We start from the raw sequence: 21,351 nt of genomic DNA on the forward strand, positions 1-21,351 counted from the left end.
TTCATGTTCCCTTCAGGGTCAGCCCGATGCCAACAGTAGTTGTTGTTCCCGGTCTTGGTTCTCACTCGATTTGTCTTCCGTCCGTCTACGGTTCCACGTGTCACGCTATCATTCGATCATTTAATATAAACGGATTTTACCCTATACATATGGGCAATAAGAGCTGAAAAAAGAGAGTAGAAAAAATAAAGAATGAGAACTTAATCAACCTAATTATGAATGCTTATTTCAACTTCTCGTAACAAACAGAACTATTTACGTATAATGATAATGCAAAACTCATGAGTTAGGCTTTAAAAAAGGTAACGTGACGATCTCCCACTTAATAAACTTGTCTGTTGCTGAGGATTACTATCATTATTAATGAAGAAAAGCTCAAATTATTTTTGGAGAGTGGAGAGTGGAAAGTTGAATTGCTTTGCAAGCAAATTAAAATGGCTTCACAATTACGCCGAATGATCTTCCTTTCTTTCGAATCAATATATACCAACCGGCTCTCTTATTAGGGATTTGTCCCCACCCGTTTCTTGAGCACTGCCTTCTCTCATCTGGCACAGCTACACGATGCATGCAATCATTTTAGAGGATGCTGCTTTACCAAAATTCATAAACTACAAGGTGGCTGAGTAAAATAAAAAGCTGTACAATTTTTTGGTAACATTATAAGAGATACTAAATAAAACTATTAAAATCTTTCATAAGCTAGATTGCTTAAATCTGGAGGAAAAATTCCATTTCCTTAATTGCATCTTTCCTGAGATCTTCTTCATGGTTGTGACCTAATTTATTGGCCAAAAAAGTCAGCACATTTGTTTGTTCCTCTTCAATTATGTCTAATATTCCCTTTGATAGCTTATTCCAACAAGTATTTGCAATCTTAAATAATGACCCTAACTTCTTTGATAAGCTGAACAAGTAGACATTCCATTTCCACTGCGAGACGTACTAGCTATAGTCGAGGTCTTTTAGTACTAACTAACGTAAGACAACAATATAACATCATTTGATAAAGGTATACTTTATTCGGTAGTCACAACTCACATAGTGTTACTACAAACCGTAGAAAGACTTGCCACCTTTCTACTCTCACTTCAAAAGTACTTCCTTCCTTTAGAAAGACCCTTATATATTCCCCCTCTAAACCTCTCTGTCCAAGCAGCAGAAATTTCTTATCTCCTTTCCTTTTTCTTCTCTCCGTTGTAAAGATGATGGGGAAAATTGCCGTTTTGTTCGGATTTATCTGCATTGTCATCGCCGGAGTTGGTGGCCAAGCACCACCAACACCCACTACCCAAGCACCACCAACGCCCAACACCCAAGCACCACCAACGCCCACCACCCAAGCACCACCAACACCCAACACCCAAGCTCCTCCAACACCCACTAGCCAAGCACCACCAACACCCACTAATACCCCAGCACCTCCAACACCTACTAATACCCCAGCACCCCCAACACCCACTAATACCCCAGCACCTCCAACACCTACTACTACACCAGCTCCTCCTACACCTACTACTACCCCAGCTCCTCCTACACCTACTGGTTCTCCTCCTCCGGTTAACACACAAACGCCACCAGCTCAGCCACCGCCAACTGCTTCACCACCTCCTACTGTAACTTCACCTCCTCCAGCTGTAACTTCTCCACCACAATCTACACCTCCACCGGCACCAGCTACTCCTCCTCCGCCTGCAGTGAGTTCTCCACCACCTCCTGCAGCTCCTTCACCAGCACCTCTTGCTTCAACCCCAGCTCCGGCTCCTGCAAAGAAGTTAACATCTCCGGCACCATCTCCTTCGGCATTGAGTCCTCCCTTACCTCCCACTGGTGCTCCAGCTCTAGCTCCCAGTCTTGGAGCTTTATCTCCTGCTCCTTCAGCCACTGATCAGGTATTTTATTTTCTTTCTTTTATCATTTTGGATGTAATCCCTAAATAGTGCGGATCGGATATGTTGGATCCGTCTGTCGGCGACGGCTATACGTTTCAGAAATTCAACTGTAAGTAAGTATTTACGTGGAAGAAAAGTAGATAGGGAACCTAGATGAAAGTGTGAATAATCTAATACTACCAATAAATACACTTCAGTATTAATGTAAGAATATTATTTTATTTTTAGTTTTTAAGTTATTAGTTTGTGTTTAAAGAGTTTAGTTTTCAGTTTAACATTTTGTCTCCTGGGTATAATTTTATATCGCAATCTCAATATTATCTTAATACTCCTACTAGATTAAGCACATGAGATAACTTATAAGGGGATTCATTTTATGGGGATAAAACACCTAGAGAACACCAAATAAGAATTGATTTTATCTTTTTATTTTATTCGCTTTAATAACAAGGTTAAAATTATAAAGAACATTATATTATACGTTAAAATTTTCATTTATAATGCAATGAACAAATGATTATTTAATCCTCAATGTTGCAATTCCTACATTATAATCACTGCATAACATTGTATTGTATGCAAAACAAACGATCCCTTAACAATTGACTGTTTAAGTAATTACCCCTCGTTAAGCTTTTATTCTTGATTGAGAAGTTCATAATCATCATTATAGATCTTTATAATTTGGATTTCCTAGTTTCCTTTACTTTTATAAGTTGGCAATCCTATTTAATACTCCCTCCATTCCCTTTTAAATTTGTTTTAAAATGGTAAGTAATTTTTCAAGATATCAAAAGAAACTAATATCTTTTTTCCAATATTACCCTTGTATAATACATTGATGAACAAGCTTATAAGAAGTCTTTCAAGACTTCTTTGTATATTTTCCTACGCATATATTAAAAGTCTTTTTATAAAATAATCACTTATTTAATACTATTAAGTGATTTTCTTAATGGGTTTGCAAAAGAATGGAGTAATTAGTAACTCTTGTAAAGACCAATTATTCTAATAGTCATTAGTCACTTTTTGATATTTGGATGCATGTTTAATTTGCAGAGTGGAGTGGAGGGCCTGAAGTTGTCAACAATAATTGTTAAAATCTTAGTCTTAGGGTGGGGTCTACTCTACTTTGTAATGTAGAACTCTTTCTTTTTTATCCTGCATCATTTGCCTTTTTCTCTACATATATGAATTGCCATCTCTTTATTTAGGAGGATAATGATGGCTCATTTCCTTACCTGTACTTTGGATTAAACATTCACTTGGTTTTTTTGGATGTTGTTGTTAAGAGGAGCTATTTTGTATTTTGAGGTTTCTTTGGATGTTGTTGTTGAGGAAAGCTATTTTGTATTTTGAGAGGATTGTTTATGAATTGATCACTTCTATCGTTTCTATATGTTCATTAATTCATCTCTCTCCCCTTTCAATTTCAATGCAACAATCAAACTAGATTATTTCGGGTGTTAACCGACATTACAAAAACAACTGATTTTAGTTATGAACTTTGTCGTTAATATTTTGTTCAATCGCTTGTAGCTAATAGATTTTTTTGTTAATTTGTCGTTGATCTATAGCTAAATAGGATTAACGACGAATTTTTCTGTTATCCATCGCTAATCCCATTTCTTTGGTAGTCAGAGTGGAGATAATTTTACGTACTTTCAAGATATCCCGAATCTGATTGACTCTTACATGTTTTAATCAATACTAACGTCACCAAAACAGTACATTATTCTGATATCCCAGTTCACATCCTAAACCTTACATGGTTAATATAGAGAAGATACTCTCTCATACAGAAAGCAAATTTAAAATTTAAAGTTTATAGGTTATGATTTTTTTCTTCTTCTTAATTATGTCGCAAGTGACGTCTTCTTTTTATATCAAATCAAAAAAATTTACAGAGAACAAGGAGGACCTTCCACCTTGCCTCTGTAGAAGTTAAAGATGCTTCAATATAATACGACAAAAAACAGATTGTAATGTTGCTTCCTTAACAGAGAACCTGTAAGGAAGCAAACTCTTCCGCACCAAAATTTACACTAAAGCAGTTAATTTAACCTTCTACAAACATGTTCTTCGTTACTCTTGTATCGGTAAAAAATAGATTCACCACGTGAATTAACTGATAACATGTTTGGCCAAGCTTCTCAAGAGACCAAAAATACTTTTTTTCTCAAAAGCATTTTTTTTTCTAACTTGATGACCAAACAGGCTATGAGTCTCGACACATTTCAAGAATATTAGAAGGTCACAGGAAAATTAAGTTCGAGATTGATTGAAATTGAGAGTTATTCAGTACCAATATTATTTGTACCGTAATTGCCAATATCAAAATCGTTTTGTAACGATCCGGCCAGTTATTTTGAGCATTTGTACTTCGTTCGATAGTTTGAGGTCTTGAGTAGCTTCATATGATATATTATGACTTGCGGGTATCATCGGTTTTGGTTTTCGAGTGGTTCAGAATTGATTCGGGAGAATGATTCTTGGATAGGAAGTTTTAAGTTGGAAGAGTAGACCAAATTTGACTTTTGTGTATTTGATCTCATATTGGAGTTTTGATGGTTCTCGTAGGACTAGATGGTAATTTTGGACTTGGGCGTATGCCCAGATTTTTATTTGGATGTTTCTAGAAGGTTTTGGCTATAATTGGCGAAAGTTGGCAATTTGAAGGTTTGGAAAGTTCATATGTTTGACGGGAGTTGACTTCGATGTTATCGAGTTCGAATTATTTTTTCGGCATTTGGAATAGGTTCGTTAAGTCATTTGGAACTTGTGTGCTAAATTTGAAGTGATTACGGGTTGTTTAGATGTGTTCGGCGTAAGTTTGGAATTTAAAAATTGAAAATAGTTCATTAAGTTTAATTTGAGGTACGATTCGTAGTTTTGATGTTGTTATATGTGATTTGAGGCCTCGAGTAGGTCCGTGTTTTGGACTTGTTGGTATGTTCAGACGAGGTCCCGAGGGGCTCGGGTGAGTTTCAGACCATTTTGAGTCATATTGGTTGAGGTTGGTTTTGGAAGTGGACTAGTGTCATCGCACCTGCGGGAAAACTGTGCGCAGGTACGGTGCCGCTGAAGCGGCTCAGAAGGCGCAGAAGCGGACGTGGCTTGGTGAGCGTGAAGACTGGAGGTGCGGTGCGATGAGCGCATGAGCGGGAACGCATCTATGGGAAATGATCGTAGATGCGGAAGGTCGGCAATGGGAGCTCGTATCGTAGATGCGAAATTTTTCTCGCACCTGCGACGTCACAGAAGCGGAGCATCTTCCGCAGTGCAAGAGGTGGGGATTTCATGTATTTCTAGCAGAAGCGAGTTTTTTGTCGCAAAAGCGACGCCGTAGGTGCGTCCTTTTGTCCGCAAATGCGTAGACGCCTCGACATATCCTATTTATTTATTTGATCATATTTTGGGATCTAGAGCTCGGATTTGGACGATTTTAGAGAGGATTTTCACCACACGGATTGGGGTAAATACTTTCTACTCGAATTTGATTATATTTCATGATTCTATCTTTGATTTTAGCACTTGATTGCTGATTTTGAAAGAAAAATTGGGTGTTTTTGTCTAAACTTTTCTAAAGTGAATTATTGAGTTTTGAACATCGATTCGGAGTCGGATTTGAGTAAAATTAGTATGGTTGAACTCATAATTGAATGAATTATCGGATTTTCTGATTTTATCATTTGGGTTCATTTTCTTTGGCATTATTTGATGATTTTAAATTGTCTTTGGCTAGTTTCGAGCTGTTTAGAAGGTGATTTGTATGGGATGGTATTTTTAGGGTATTGTTTGGCTTGCTCGGTATTTGATTTGGCTTGTTCGAGGTAAGTAATATTTTTAAACTTAGAATTGAGAGTAATTATTCCAGGGGACCAAGTTATTTGTGATGTGTTGGGGTGATGCACATACTAGCTAGAAGGTGTGCACCAGGGAAATTATGATCCGGTTTGACTTTTGGACTATGTTGCTATCATGTCTTCGTTTATCGGCGTTTTCCCTACTTATTTTATTATATGAGTTGTGATTCATATTAGAAATCATGTTTAGGCTATGTGCTTATTTGGTTGAGACCTAATGAGGCCATTTCTGTTATTTTGATCAATCTGACTTAACTATGGCTATACACTCAATCATGATTCTTCATTTGCATATCATATCTTAGTCTCTGTTCATTATTCGATATTACATCACACGTTGTTGTTGTTGTTGTTGTTGTTTTTCATATGTGGTATTGTTTCAGCTGAGCGATATGAGATTGTGAGTCCATGAGACTTGAGAGGTTGATGACTGAGGTGGGCCTTAGAGCCGTGTTGAGAGTGATATTTGGATTGGGTTGCACGCCGCAACAAGCTTTATTGACTTATTATTATTTGGATCGGGTTGCACGCCGCAACAGACCTTATTGGCTTATTATTATTCTGACCGGACTGCACGCCACAACATGCCTTATTGGCTTATTGTTATTTGGATTGGGCTGCACGCTGCAGCAGGCCATATTGGCTTTTGATTAGCGCTTGGGCAGGATCCGCCCCTCCGGAGTCTGACATACCAGTAGTGAGTGCAGGCATAATGTGATATATATATATATATATATATATATATATATATATATATATATATATATATATATACACACACACACGTGCTTTGGTGAGGGGCTTATGAGCCAGGCACCCGTACAGTGCTGAGTGATTGTGTGTGTGATGAAATGGGTATTTGAAACAGACAACTTGAATATGTTGAGTACCTAGGGATATCATCGTTAAATAATTCATTTGACATGCATACTGGCACGTAGGCATAGATGTGCATTTTTCCCATGCTAGACGGTACTATGACATTTATGATTTGACATGTGCATTTGACATGTAGGCATAGATATGTATATTTTCCATACTGGATGGTATATGATAATTGATGACTTGGCATGTATATGCCAACGTAGGCATAGAGATGTGTTTTTCTCATGCTAATTGGTAAACGGAAATCCTTATCTAGTATTGTGAATTGGGAATACAGTTCTTTTGATAAACTCATATTTAGTTAATTTTCAGTTATAATATCTGGACTTGACTGTTATACCTGGAAAGCATGTCTACTTTTTTCGTAAATGTGAACGAGCTGAGCATAATATCTTTTGAGTCCTTACTTTTACTGCCTCCATTATATTATTATGAGTTTGGTATTGGCTATTGGTGTTGAACACTAACCTTCTTCCGAGGTTGTCACTACTTTTAACCTAAGGTTAGATTTGTTACTTATTGAGTACATAGGGTCGGTTGTGTTCAAACTACATTTTTGTACCTTGCGTGTAGATTTTAGAGCTGATGTTGTTGTGTATGGCAGAAGCTCGCATTGAAGATGTACTTGTGTTCTGGTTATAACTGCCTCTTGTTCTTGGTAGCTTCAGATTTGTAAATCTGTTTTAGTATATTCCGAACATATGATGTATTTATTTTGTACCAACTTTGTAAATTCTATATCTTAGAAGCTCACGACTTGTACTACCAATCCTTGGGATTTTGTATAGAAAGCTTAGTTATTTTATTTATTGATTCCTTTTATCCTATTGTGCTGACTATCATTTGGCTTATCTAGCGAGTTGGGTTAGGTGTCATCACGATTAGCTGGATTTTGGGTCGTGACAAGTTGGTATCAGAGCTCTAGGTTCATAGCTTCTACGAGTCATAAGCAAGTGTCTAGTAGAGTCTTGCGGATCGGTTTGATGACGTACATACCTATATTCGAGAGGCGACAGGGCATGTAGGAAAATTTTCCATCTTTCTTTCCTTATTGTGCGATGTTGATTCAGCTTGAAGCGTATCTCTTTGAATTTCTTCCACTCACTCGTATGTTATGTGAGCGCTCAGTATCGGTTGTGCATCAACGGCTTGTGATTCCATGGATGAGGTACGGGATGTATTTTTTGTGTGTTTGGTGATGGATTAGCCTGGAGGACTTGAGGCCGGATTTTGACCGCAACTTGGGCTAGGTGATTTTAGTGGTGTGAGTATGTTCTTTTGACTTATATGTCTGGTAGTGTCCCTAGAAGTGAGATGATGGCTCAATGAGTGGTTAGATAGCTATATGATGAGTATGATGTGACTGCGGGATGTGTTCAGGTTAGCTTTGATGAAACGAGAAGGGTTGCTTTGAATGCAAAAAGGACTATTGGGTGCTTGATTTCTGTCTTGATGTGTTGTACAGTCTCGAGTTATGAATGTGTTGAAGGATATTTCATGTTTTTCATGTGCGAGGTGAAGTAATTCTTATGTTTTGTTGATAAGCTTAGACTCAGGGAGATTTAGTAAATGCATAGTGGTGGTGACTATGGTAGGGCGTAAAGAGATGTCAGTTTAAGGCTAAGCAGGTGGGTGATCTCCTGCGGGATGTTCTAAGGTTGTATGACCCCTATGATGTTTCTGTGGAGAGTTTTCCCTTACCGGCGGATTATATGTGTTGCAATTTGAGTTTAGATCACTTGAGGAAGTTGGCTTGACTGTCACGAGGATGAATGTGAGCTTAGCAGATGATTTGAAGTATTTTTTGATTAGTGCTACATGAGTTCATGAAGGATTTGGCTGAATTACAGTACGAGATCATGGAAATTACGGAGTAAGGGTATTGTGGGATATCATATGTTGTGTTCTATGGCTTGGAGCCAAGTGGGGGAGTCTTCTATCGACGATCTGATTGCATGGTCATTTGTTATATCAGTTTCAGTCTAAGGCATATTTGTGGATCAGTTGTGACTCGAAGAGATTGGTTTTGAGCATGACTTGAGCAAAGAAATTTCAAGATACATGATGTATTACACTTTATGGATATATGAAAACCTTGGAATTATTCGACTTTGTCATTCGTGATGGATGTGATGATCTAACAAAAGGGAGTCTCTCGATTGCGTTAAGGTGAGGATTACTTCTTTAGGTGTTGGTGTGCTAATGGAGAACAAGTCGTTCGGCTCGTTTTGGCGGTGCATTAGAGACTAGAGCGGAGTGGATGACTCTCGAGAATGTTCTAATGAGTTCTAGAGTTATATGTGGTGTTTGAGGACTTTTCCTGGATTTTTGTACATGGCTAAGATTTTTTCCCCAGTTAACTACCGCAGACCCAAGCAGATCTTTTCCCCAGTTTTTGGAACCAAATTGTGCGGCCAATATGCGGACCGCATATCCATTCTGCGGTCGCATATGCGACCGCATACCTTGTTCCGGAGCTTCATTTTTGGGTTTTTATAACCCGACCCTACTTCGTTAAATACACGCAAATGATCATTTTGGAGCAAAAATTCTGATGTTTTAGAGAGAAGGGGTAGTGTTTTAGAGAGAGAGGAAACCCTAGACTAATTTTCATCAATCTTTGCTCAAATCTTGAAAGATTAACAAGGAAAGCCCACAATGTCTTCATCCTAAAGGTAAGATTCTATACCATAACCCTAAATTTCAAATTTTGCCTAGAATTGGGTAACTAGCAAGATAATTCTTGGGTATGGGAGTTGTTTATTTTGCTTGCATGTGTTATCAAAGGGTGTAGGAAGATTGTGAGCTCAAAATGGTAAAGAATGGGTTGTGGGATGATGGAATCCTCCAAAAAGGACCTTAAACCCTTAATGCACGCTTAGTGTTTGATAAAATGCTCAAATGAGCCAGAACCATAATCATCTTCCTAATTTTGGTTCAACTTGTTATATTTCTAAAATAGATTGAAGTTTCTAAGAATTTCGGAATATTTTAGAGTTTAAGGAAGCTCAATTGAGGTATGTTGGTTAAACTCTTCTTTAAGAATTGGAACCCCAATATCCTTGTAAGTTCCAAGATATTTATTACAAGTTGAGTATTCTGAATAAGTTTTGTGACGCAGATATATGTTCAATTCGTGTTTCAAATGCTCTTATCATATTGTATTATAAATTGAGGATGTGTTCCAAACTATGGATTGTGTATCTACGTGTTATGATTCCAAGTCATGATTTATGTAGAAAACTATTATGCCAAATTGTGTAGAGATTGTAATTGGGTTACACCTCCACCCGCATATATTAGGGTGAGGCGGAAGAGCTGCTTTGTGCATGATTTTGGTATTGTTATTGCACCACCACCCACCTATACATATTGGGGTGACGTGGCATGGCCGTTTGTGTAGGTATTGGTATCGTTGATGCATTTTCACTCGGATGTATTGGGGTGAGGCGGCATAGCCGCTTTATGTAGGTTTTTGGTACTGTGGTTATACCTCCACCCGTATACATTGGGGTGAGGCGACAGGGCCGCTTGAGAGTTTTGGTATTGTGCTTACACCTCCACCCGCATACATTGGGGTGAGGCAGAGAGGCCGCTTTGTTTGAAAATAGTTACAGAGGATCTCATCTTAAATTCTATAAATGTTAATGACAACTCTTGATAAGCTTGCTTTGGTTTAAACGACTATTTATGCTATTCTATTATCGCCCTGGTTCATCATGTTCATATTGTATTTTCGAGTTCTATAATTGGTGTTTGGTTTTCATACTAGTACTATTCGACATGTAATAACATCCCTTTTTCAGGGGGCGCTGCATCTTTAATGGATGCAGGTGGTTCCACAATGGAGGATACTGACCAGTGATAGCAATGCTTATTCTTCCCAGCTGACTTGGTAAGCCCCATCTCATTTCGGGGTTGTGCATCTTTTGTTTCGTATGTGTTATCGTATTTTGAGGTATAGCCGGAGCCTTGTTGCCGGCCTATCATTGTACTCTTTGGTATCTTTAGAGGCTCTAAAGACTAAGTGTGTGTTGTGTATGGGTATTGGGAATGTTAAACAAGTTGTGTTGTGATTAAATCACTTGTTCCACTTTGAACCATGAAGGTGTGTGTGTGTGTGTGTGTGTGTGTATTTTGAGACTTATTAATGGAGTAACTAATGGTAATGAATTTGTATTGTAGACATGATCACCTTATCGTCTAATTAACGAAAATATGTATTATCCTTATTCATGGATGAGCTTGGGTAGAAGGAAATCTAACAGGCTTGCTCGGCCGGTTCACTCAGTTGAGCGCCGGTCGCGCTCCCCGATTTTGGGGCGTGACAATATCGAACACTTAAGAGAAACTTTTGCCATTATCAAATGATATATCATGAAGTTGAATTCGAATAAATGCACATTCAGTGTTGCTTGAGGTAAGTTTTTAGGTTTTCTTGTTTCTAACAGATGTATTGAAGTTTTTAAGTTTCTTTGTTTCTAACAGCTCGAGTAGGATAGATATTAGGGGAGTAATTATGAATATATTTACTATTTAAATCCTTTTTTTCCTTACGTTGTATCCGATCTAAGAAATTATTCTCTTACTTTCTAATCACAATATTATATTTCCGGCAAGTCAAGCAGAATGAGATACAAAAGAGAAACTACCTTGATCAATAAGAATTCTCTTCCCTTTTACTTCATATTTGACTTTCTTATTCATTGTTTTTATTATTTCTTATTATTCATTTGTGGAAAGTATTTCAAATCGATTGTTGTTGCCCTGAAGTATAAATTTAATTGATTTGACCTATTAGACTAATTTTAGGTTAAACAACTTTATGCCTTATCAATGCCGTTTGAATTTTGTCCAAAATAAATGGACCTGCTGCTTTTTTGGTAGGCTCAAGGAATCAAATACCAAACTTCTCCTTGATCAATACTCCATATCACCAAAGCATTTGCTACTTGGTTTGCCTATCTAAAATAGTGTTATATGGCACAATGGCATTGTAGCAAAAGGTGCTTAATCTTCACCAAAGTATCATGCATTTGCCATGATGTTATACACTCCCTTTTAAGCATGTTTATCAACAATATTGAATCAAATTTCATTATCAAATTTTGATAGCCCTAACTGATACACCATTGGACCCCTATCATAGCAGCTTTGGCTTCAGCTTCATTGCTTGTTCCTATTCCAAAGGTTTAGCAAAAGCCATAATCAAGGAGCCATTTACATCCCTGACAATACCACCTGATCCAATTACACCATCTCCATCCTTGCTTCCATCGGTAGTAATCTTCAGCTTATGTGATTTCTCCCATCTTACTAGAATGCTTTTTATTTTGGTAGGTAAGGCAACCACTTGTTCAACGAATACTTTCCATATATTTCCCCACTGTTTCGTGTGACACTTAGAAATAGACCATCTAATGTGTGATAATATCTGAAATGAAGCTTAGATATAGAATTTCTAGCAACTCCATACTTAACTGAGCATCTAATCTTCCTGATTTTTCAGCAAATTACAACTGGTGTAATCTTAAGAATCAGCTGGTGAATCTTATTCTTCGGTTTAACAGACCACTATTTTAACAGTAAGGATTTGATTGAACAATATTCACAGCTATCATTCAGAGGATTACCAAAGAATCTCTATGTAGAGCATGCTAATTAACTAGCCACAAAATATGGGTGTATAATTTCTCCTTTTGGCTTTGTACAACAGTAACACTTTGAAGCAAAATGTTGTCCAAACTTCAAAAGTGCTTCATCAAAGGTTAACTTATCTTTAATCAATCTCCACATCAAATATGACATTATAAAAAAGAGAGATATCTGTGCTAGATATTCTTCAATAGTGGGATTGTATCCTTGGAGTTCCTAATGACCCTTCAACAAGAAGCAGTAGTGAAATAGGCATTATAGGATAGCATCCTAATTGGATACTCAGGGCTAGAGTGGTCTCCAATTTCAATATCCAAAATTTATTCAGCTAAGTATTCTGGTAGTTGTAGATGATCAATATGCCAACTTCCTTTCACAATAATGTCCTTCACTAATTGAGTTGTAGGATTCTCCTGTAAATTAATAACTTGTGCAATAGCCCCATATCTTGCCCAGTTATCCCACCACAAATTTGATTACTTGTATTGATCTTCCATAATATATTTTCTCATCCCTCTCCTTGACTTGCATTAGTTTTTTTCACCTATGTGATTGGTCTGTCTTCCATCCTAATAGGATGATCTATTCTACTGTATTTAGCTCTAAGAAAATTTACCCACAATGTCTTGCAAGTCCTAAACCTCCATCATCTCTTGGTAGCTAGAGCTTTATTAATATCCATCATACTTCTAAAACCAATTTCTCCCTCCTCTATTGGATATAGTAAAGGTTTTTTCATGAACTACAAAAATATCTTTGTTTTCCTTCACTTGATCCCCAAAAAACTCTAAAAATAGTGAGAGTTTACAAAAGGCGACCTTCAAAATCCAATCTCCTTTTATAAATTCAATGTATATAGAATTTACAAAAGGCTCTTGAATTGTTAAAATATCAATATTTTGAACTTGTACCAAAAAATTTAATCTCTCAAAGATCCCTCTGGATGTTACACCCCTAATATTCTACACGATTGTATCAATTATCTAAAATTTTAGGGGAGGGCACTACTCTAAAGCTTATTATATATACATATTTAATAGATTTTTCGACAAATATATATAGATTAGATCAAATTTACTAGGTTATGTGAACATGTACTTCCATGCGCTCTGCCCCTGCTCCTATACCTTATACAATTACCTATATGTGCTACTTTCATGTCCAACCAAACATGCACTAGAAAATGATCATGAAATTGATGATCTTAAGAGGTAATATATATACTTTCACATGAGAGCATTAACTATCCATGAAATAATTCTCTAAAGTAATATATTTATAATGGAGAACCTTTGCCTCCCCAACAAACACATGATGAAAAGTATTTTCTGTGAAAAAGGTCATTTTTTGGTATTTAGTTATTGAAAATTATTTCCAAGGAAAATATTTTAATCCAAAGGACAAAAGTGACTTGTCCTAATTATGTGTGTATGTCATTGTCCTTTACAACTGCTTTAACCATTATTCCATGTTACTTAATCTAGCAAACCATTTGACATTATTATCTCGATTCTTAATGCTAAATTTTTTCATCAAATGCTATTTAATTTGTTGACATGATTATCAATTTTGATATAAAGTTTTCTCAAAGAATATTTTTTGTTCTCCAACCGAGTATTTCCCCTAAAAAATTAACATGGACAATATTTTTCTTTTTACCAAAGACACGTTGATAACTAGATTCAATAAAGTAATATATCGGTGTAATAATAGGCGTCTTTGTAAAAAGAAAGAAAAAAACTTTAGCTCATTGTGATCAGGGTCATTTTTTTTCTATTTGGTTAAAAACTACTTTCCTCTAATTCACTGAAGTCATATCCATTAATTTAATGACATATTGTTTTATTTTGCCTTTCTGCTTTGAATGACAAATCACACAGCCGGAGCTTAAAGAAAGATTTTTTTATTACATATTTTGATTTTATATTTTATTCCACACAAAATAATATTATAAAATTTCACAATAAGGTATACTTGTACAAAATATACAGTAGAATATGTGGCCATCCAAATATTGTACTGTATTAATTATGATAAAGTCATTTTAAATTTTTGTTTACCTTTTACCTACTTACGTTTTGGTTCAAAGCTGAAATTCTGTGGGGGAAAAAAATAGAAAGGAGGGGAGCGCGGTTGTTTTGAAATTCAACAAATTGGCAGAATGTTAATGGCGCCCTTCACCGCACTAAACCCTAAAAATCGGTTATTCCCATCCCCCACGAAAGCCAACAAACACACACAATATCTCAGACACTAAAAAAATTCAATCTTACAGTGTAAAGCAATTTCTTCTACCCCTAAACCAGTTGTTTGAATGGCGAACGAAGAAAATAAGGCATCGCCCACCAACACCAGTAGGGCATCCAATAATCGAGCGTTTGATGATACCTTAGCCGCCGCATCCTCCAATGGAAATGATCCACTACTGAAACGGGTCGTGTTGGGCGAGCTTACCAACTTGGAATATGTTGTTGGGTCGACTAAAACGAACACCCACAACTCCAAACGCAAAATCAAGTTGAAAAAAACTGCTCCTACTAAAAGGAAAAAAGTTGCTAAACAGAGTTTCAAGTCCGATGCTGCTACTAATTTTAGCCCTAATGATGACTTGCAGAAATGTGCTTATGCACCTCTTATATATCAGCATCTTCACTCCTTGGAGGTACAATAATTTTGGCAACTGTAAAACTTTGTCATTTGAAGTTCTCTTATTTGGTTTAGTAACTCGCTCCAAAATGAAAAAGGAATGACACGGGTTTAAATGGAGTAAAATAGATATTGGGTATTCTTATAGCCGATCCAGACTAATTAGGAATTGAGTCATGGTTTTGAAATAAAATGGAAATGTATTGATTAGCATTTTTTTGTTTTGCTTTTTAATTAATGCACGAACGGACAGTTGGATTATTTTGTTAGATTGCCTCATAAGAGTTGTTCTTATTTTGATGATTTGATATCGTGCTCTTTGTTTTTGGGAATATTGTGATAGTTTCTACTTAGATAGTAAAGTTGGTTAGCCAACTTTGTTTTTCAGCTGGATTTGGATGAAATTTTTGCTCACATTTAGGGTATAATTTGCATCTTGACTTTTGAAGTATTCTGTATTTCCATAGTCTGTAGTTTTGTTAGGCTTCTTGATCACAAAGTCCTGCTTCTGTTTCTCGTACAGTGCTTTTCTTAATTTTAGGTGTTACTATGATTTATTGTAATCTTGAATTTGTAAGGTTCTGTCCTCTGAGGTTCAGCTGAAATTCTGTCAATAATATTGATCATTCATTTAATGATCTCCATTATTGTTCATCCTTATTGCAAATTATGTGCATTTGCTTTATAGAAAAATGTGGGTACCGACTTTTTTGGTCTTTTAGGCAATGTCAAGTGGGGTAATGACTTGGGTCTTCCGTATGATAGTGTCCTGGTTATTGTTAGACAAAGGTGGATTCATAAGTTAAAGGCAGTAGGTACATCTCTAAATATATGCATGTATTCTTAAGGGTCAGTGGATACCCGTGCAAACACTGCTTATTTGCTGGATCCATCTTTGCAACAAGGTGAAAGACCCGATGGCAAATGACTATCAGCTTTGTATTTTTATGTGGACATAAATGGGTGACTATGTTCAAGTGTTTGTACACTATCAGGAATTGTGAGAAATAGGTGAAAAGCCAAAAGAAGAAGGCTGTCTCACCATTTTTTCAGCTTCTTTTGTTTTGTGAGACTTACCTTATTGTCCCAGTAGCTTTATGTAAAACTTTGCACATTTTTTATTGTTTATCCCAAGGACTTCACCGAATTGGAAAGTAGAATCCCTTTTGAATGCATCAATCTGATGCTGAATTGGTATGTAGGTTGAGGAAAGGAGGAGGCCTTTGTCTAACTACATGGAGAAGATTCAGAATGATGTGACTCCTACTATGCGAATGATTTTAGTTGATTGGTTAGTGGAGGTGGCAGACGAGTATAAACTTGTTTCGGACACCCTTTATCTCACAGTGACATTCATCGACAGATTTTTGTCTTCTCACGTTTTGGCCAGGAATAGTCTCCAGCTACTTGGTGTATCTTGCATGCTTGCTGCATCGTATGGTTCTTGAAACCCTTATTTCTAAACTAAAAATGGTCCGTCACATCAGATTTATTCATTTAGTATACTTAATGTTTCAGAAAGTATGAAGAGATCAGTCCTCCTCATGTTGAAGATTTTTGTTATATTACAGACAATACATACACCGGAGAAGAGGTTGGTTTGCATCTCTTTCAATCATTTTGTTTAGTAGCATGCAAACTCTTTTATTGAATGAACTGGATTTGAACTTCAGGTAGTGAACATGGAGAGAGAGTTGCTCAATTTTCTGGATTTTGAGATCAGTAATCCCACCACAAAAACTTTTCTCAGGTTCGGGTGCACACAAGATATTTCTAGAAGCAGTTGATCACCATTTCCTACTTCAAGCCCATAAGTCAAATCCTAGTTGTTGCCTTTTCTATTCATGCATTTGTCTCTTGTTAATGTAGAGTTCTATGGATACTCGACTAAACTAACATTGAAATTTTCCTTGGTAAATTTGCAGAATCTTCACCAAGGCTGCCCAAGATAATGTTGATGTAAGTTATGCTTATACATCTCTGGTGCTTATGTTATGTCAAGATTTATTTCCCAGTACTTATCCATTACTTTCTCTCATGTAGTTTCTAACGTTGCACTTTGAATTCTTGGGCTGTTATCTCACGGAGCTGAGTTTGTTAGATTATAGTTGCGTGCAATTCTTGCCATCAGTGGTTGCTGCTTCAGCTATCTTTCTATCAAGATTTACAATCTTGCCTAAAGTCCACCCATGGGTAAGACTGGTTTTCTTTTGTCATATTTCATGTATTGGAGTATCTCACACGTGAATAGAGGTTATCACTTTGTTTGGTGATAGAGTCAGCACTGAGAAGCAGAAGGGAGAAAAGCAGGAAAAGAAAAAGATGAGAACACTTCCTTTTCAACAGGGGGAAGCAGTGGCTCTTTGTAACCTAAACAATGACATAAGGGGCTTATTGAACTTTGTGTCCAGCTTCACTTAGCTGTTTATGTTTTACTGACTCTTACTTTCTAACATAAACATAACTTTAATACTACATTCTTCTAAAACATGGATGCTTCTTACTTGGCTGCTATAAAACTTCCATAAAATTGAACTCATAAATACTCAATTAATGTTTTGAGGATTGTGATGTTAGATATATTATTGTATTAGAGATCTTCATATCCAGTCATAGAATCAGTTTTTTAATGTTGAGATCCTATATAACTGTATATTTGTACTTCAATGACTAGTAAACATGTAGTAAGAATCTAATGCATGTTAAAATAAAGTCCAAATAGAACATTCTAGCTCAATGTCTCTTACACGAAGCTGTAGCATGCACTATATACACAAGAAGTTTCCAAATGTGAAGTGTTGAACAAACTATGGTCATGAATATGTGCCTTATCTTATGGTATATTTTGTTTATATTATTTACAGTAAACAATTTTGGGGTTTGTAAATTGCCAAAAGTGCTAGGATGATGTCTGAGCTTAGGTCCATATGTGATCCTCCAATAATCCTATTTTGATTCTACCAAAAAGCCTGGATTATTAGGAACATACGCTTGTTAGGATCTTATGGTAACGTTAGTAATTGGACTTCCTACCACTATATATATTGGATAGAAGCCCACAGTAGACAAAAACATTAAAAACTTGAGCACTATTCTGGAATGTCCTTTGTTATGCATTTAAGGCCAACGGTTAAGTCATAAATTTAACACAATCATCATAATCGCTTCATCCAAATCTGATATTCTCTCTGCTTAAATTTGAATGTCTTGGTTTGATTTTGCATAACAGTTGAAGTAACAGCTAAAAGTAGTATTGTTGTGTGCTTCTTGTTTAATAAAAGGAACATATGCTACCACATATTAGCTTTTGGTATTATTTTAAAAATAGAACAGATGAGTAGTTGTATTGAGAAGTGTCAATGTGGCTTTCATTTCTTTCTTTGTAGAGTTTAATTTAATTGATAAGTTTCTTTTGAAGGAAAGTGGACACTATTTTGGCATACAATAAGTAAAACAAATGTAGGCATTCAATAAAAAACTTAAAGAGTATTTAATCTAGATGGGTTTCTCATGTGTTAAATTCTCTAGAATAAAAAAGGGCAGCCCGGTGCACTAAGCTCCCGCTATGCGCGGGGTCCGGGGAAGGACCGGACCACAAGAGTCTATTGTACGTAGTCTTACCCTGCATTTCTGCAAAAGGCTGTTTCCACGGCTTGAACCATTGACCTCTTAGTCACATGGCATCAACTTTACCAGTTACGCCAGTCGCCAAGGCTTCCCTTCTTAAATTCTCTAGAATAAAGCTTCTAAAATTCTACTTTAAGAAAAACATTCAGCCATTTATGTCAAATGCTAAAATTGCCAGCACTGATATGTAAAGTTCAACTGTCTGAATTAGTTTTTTGGTTTTGCAGAACTTGGCACTACAACAATGTACAGGTTATAAGCCATCTGAACTGAAGGATTGTGTTCTTGTAATCCATGAGTTGCAATCTGGTAGAAGGGCAGCATCTGTGCAGGCAGTAAGAAAGAAATACATGGATCACAAGGTACATAGTTTTAATTTGATATGAAATCACTTTCTAATGTACCAAGTAGTTTTTTTTTTGGTTTGTGAATTTTAATTTTGAAATTTTTAGTGGCACCTAGTGGTGGCAAAATGAATAAAAAAATAGTTATTCATTCATATTATCTACTAAAAAATTGGTTGGTTAATGAATTTTTAAAAATGGGTCAAATATGGATAAGATCCATATTATCCACTTAAAAAATAGATAATTAATGGTTAACTACTGGGTTTAACTTTTATATTTATAATGACTCAAATTGGGGGTTTCTCAAGTTTGGGGGATTAAGAATTCTCCCAAAAGTTATTACATCCAAGAAGCCATGGATAATATGAATATTCATATTATCCGCCAGTTAATCCATTTTCTATTCGTGTTAAATATGGGTCGGGTCGAATATTTTATTCATTTTTGCATTATCCGTTTCGACCTGTGCATATCCGACCCGACTCGACCGCTCGTTTGCCACCCCTAGTGGCACCAATCATTTTTGGGTGAAAATGCATTTGCGGGGGCTTCTTCCTAAATAATGCAGCCACTAAATGCACTGAGCTTTTGCTAAGGGCCGTGAGCTTAATTACCTGAGTAGTTAACAATTTTATCAACATTCTAATGTATTCCACCCATGACTCGCCACCCCTTGGCCCAAAAAATATTGGGATGCAGTACAAGTGTGTGGCCGCATTGCACCCTCCAGATATTCCTGCTTGTTTTTTTGACGATGCTTGAAGAAAAGAATCGAATGAGATGGTCAAAGCCAATTTTCAGCTTCCCCAAAGACAGAACCAAAGAATATCACTGTACTGGATTTTGCTATTTGAATTTTCTCCGTTGCTGCTAACAGATATCAACTTATGATTGTTTTCCCTAGCGAGAGACTTCAGGATTGCTTAGCTCCAGCAAAGACACAATGATGTGAAACTCATTAGCTTCTGTAATGGTTTGGGATCTGATGTATAGATTGTGTTAGTGCAGAATGATGGTTCATTGTCTGATTTTTTTTTTTTGGAAATGGAAAATTTTGTAAATTTTGTTAGTGTAAATAAAGGTGGATACTGTTCATCGCAGATATCCTAGTTTAGATAAATATCAACTCCGCTTCTGTCTCAAATTAGTTTGAGATTTGACTATATGAGTTCTTTGTACCTTCTCCTCTTTGTCCTCCATGGCTAGCTAGTTTCCTTTTTCTATGTTTCGCCATTTCCTAGTTTCACATCCCTTTTTATTCCCAAAAGATATATATGTTATGAATTATTGTGAGTTAAAAGAGTTTTTCCAATTAAAGTGACAAGTTTGAGTATGTATTATTATTATTATTATTATTATTATTATTATTATTATTATTATTATTATTATTATTATTATTATTATTATTATTATTATTATTATTATTATTATTATTATTTATATAAATAATTATTTGGAATTGATTTTTCGGTGTTCCAAGTTACATTTTATTTGAATCTCTAGTCAAAGGAAGGTTTGACTTTATTTTTATTGGTCCGCAAAAACAAAGGTTGGGTAAGAAATTTTATTGACCGAGGAGGTGTAAGGTATTCCCCGAGTCCCGTGGTTCTAATACTGTCGCTTTATTGACTTTAAACTTGGTTTGGATTAATTTCGGACATATTGTGATTTATATGATTTTTTTCTATGTCCGCTTTTATTGCTTGATTATTAAAATTATTAAAGAATGACTTGGATAATATTACGTTGTCATAACCACGCTATGCAAGCGAATGCGTGATCAAAAATAAAATTAATTAACTTAGCATAATTAAGCCGTGCAAGCTAATATGAAATCATGACAATCAATTATTTGTACTACTTTTGAGAAATTACTACATGTGTGCTTGATGAAATTAGTTTAGAAAATTATTAAATATCACTATCGCGCTAAGGAAGCGAATTTGCGATTATAGCAAGAGATTAATTAAATTAGGAATTAATTAAGCTATTGAGATTATTGAATTAATTTATTAAGTGTTAAACATCACACTACGCAAGCGAGTCCGTGAATAAAAAAGTTAAAGCGCGCCTACTAGTTGCCTAGCGCTTAAAATTATTAAAATAGTTAAACAATAAACTGATTTCTTTTTTGATTTTATTATATGAAAATGATATGAAAAATTAGTGATGGACCAACTCACTTATATTCAAAATGGAGAAATTTACCTGGAGTACAACAATCTAAAGAGTTATTTCTAAGAAATACAACCACTTTTAAAAAATTACTTTATATACAATTTATTATAACTTTTTAATTAAATTAGATACAACTTTTGATATGCCTAAAATATCTCATTATGGAACTTGAAAATAAGTAATATGCCAACTAAAACATAATCCCTTAAATTCAAAATAATCTCACAATTCTCTCTCACCTAATCAGTGTAGGCT

At 35.8% G+C, this 21,351-nt stretch overlaps 2 protein-coding genes across 4 annotated transcripts; both read left to right on the top strand.

Moving 5' to 3' along the window:
• Positions 1-1,140: 1,140 nt before the first annotated feature.
• Positions 1,141-3,297, top strand: LOC107764976 (uncharacterized). The gene is made up of 2 exons (XM_075221730.1): positions 1,141-1,892; positions 2,952-3,297. The coding sequence occupies exons 1-2, from the start codon at positions 1,206-1,208 to the stop codon at positions 3,033-3,035; spliced, it is 771 nt and encodes a 256-aa protein (XP_075077831.1). The 5' UTR covers positions 1,141-1,205; the 3' UTR covers positions 3,036-3,297.
• An 11,100-nt stretch (positions 3,298-14,397) lies between these two features.
• On the top strand, positions 14,398-20,112 carry LOC107827595 (G2/mitotic-specific cyclin C13-1-like). 3 transcript variants are annotated; one of them, XR_001657561.2, is made up of 8 exons: positions 14,398-14,960; positions 16,147-16,379; positions 16,463-16,538; positions 16,618-16,694; positions 16,870-16,903; positions 17,046-17,137; positions 18,799-18,933; positions 19,618-19,755. XR_001657561.2 is itself a non-coding variant. In XM_016654763.2 (8 exons), exons 1-8 carry the CDS (start codon positions 14,613-14,615, stop codon positions 19,678-19,680), a joined length of 1,071 nt encoding a protein of 356 aa, XP_016510249.1. In that variant the 5' UTR covers positions 14,398-14,612; the 3' UTR covers positions 19,681-20,018.
• The last annotated feature ends 1,239 nt before the right edge of the window (positions 20,113-21,351 follow it).

Source organism: Nicotiana tabacum, chromosome 9 (assembly GCF_000715075.1).
Source record: "Nicotiana tabacum cultivar K326 chromosome 9, ASM71507v2, whole genome shotgun sequence".
Taxonomy (NCBI): Eukaryota; Viridiplantae; Streptophyta; class Magnoliopsida; order Solanales; family Solanaceae; genus Nicotiana; species Nicotiana tabacum.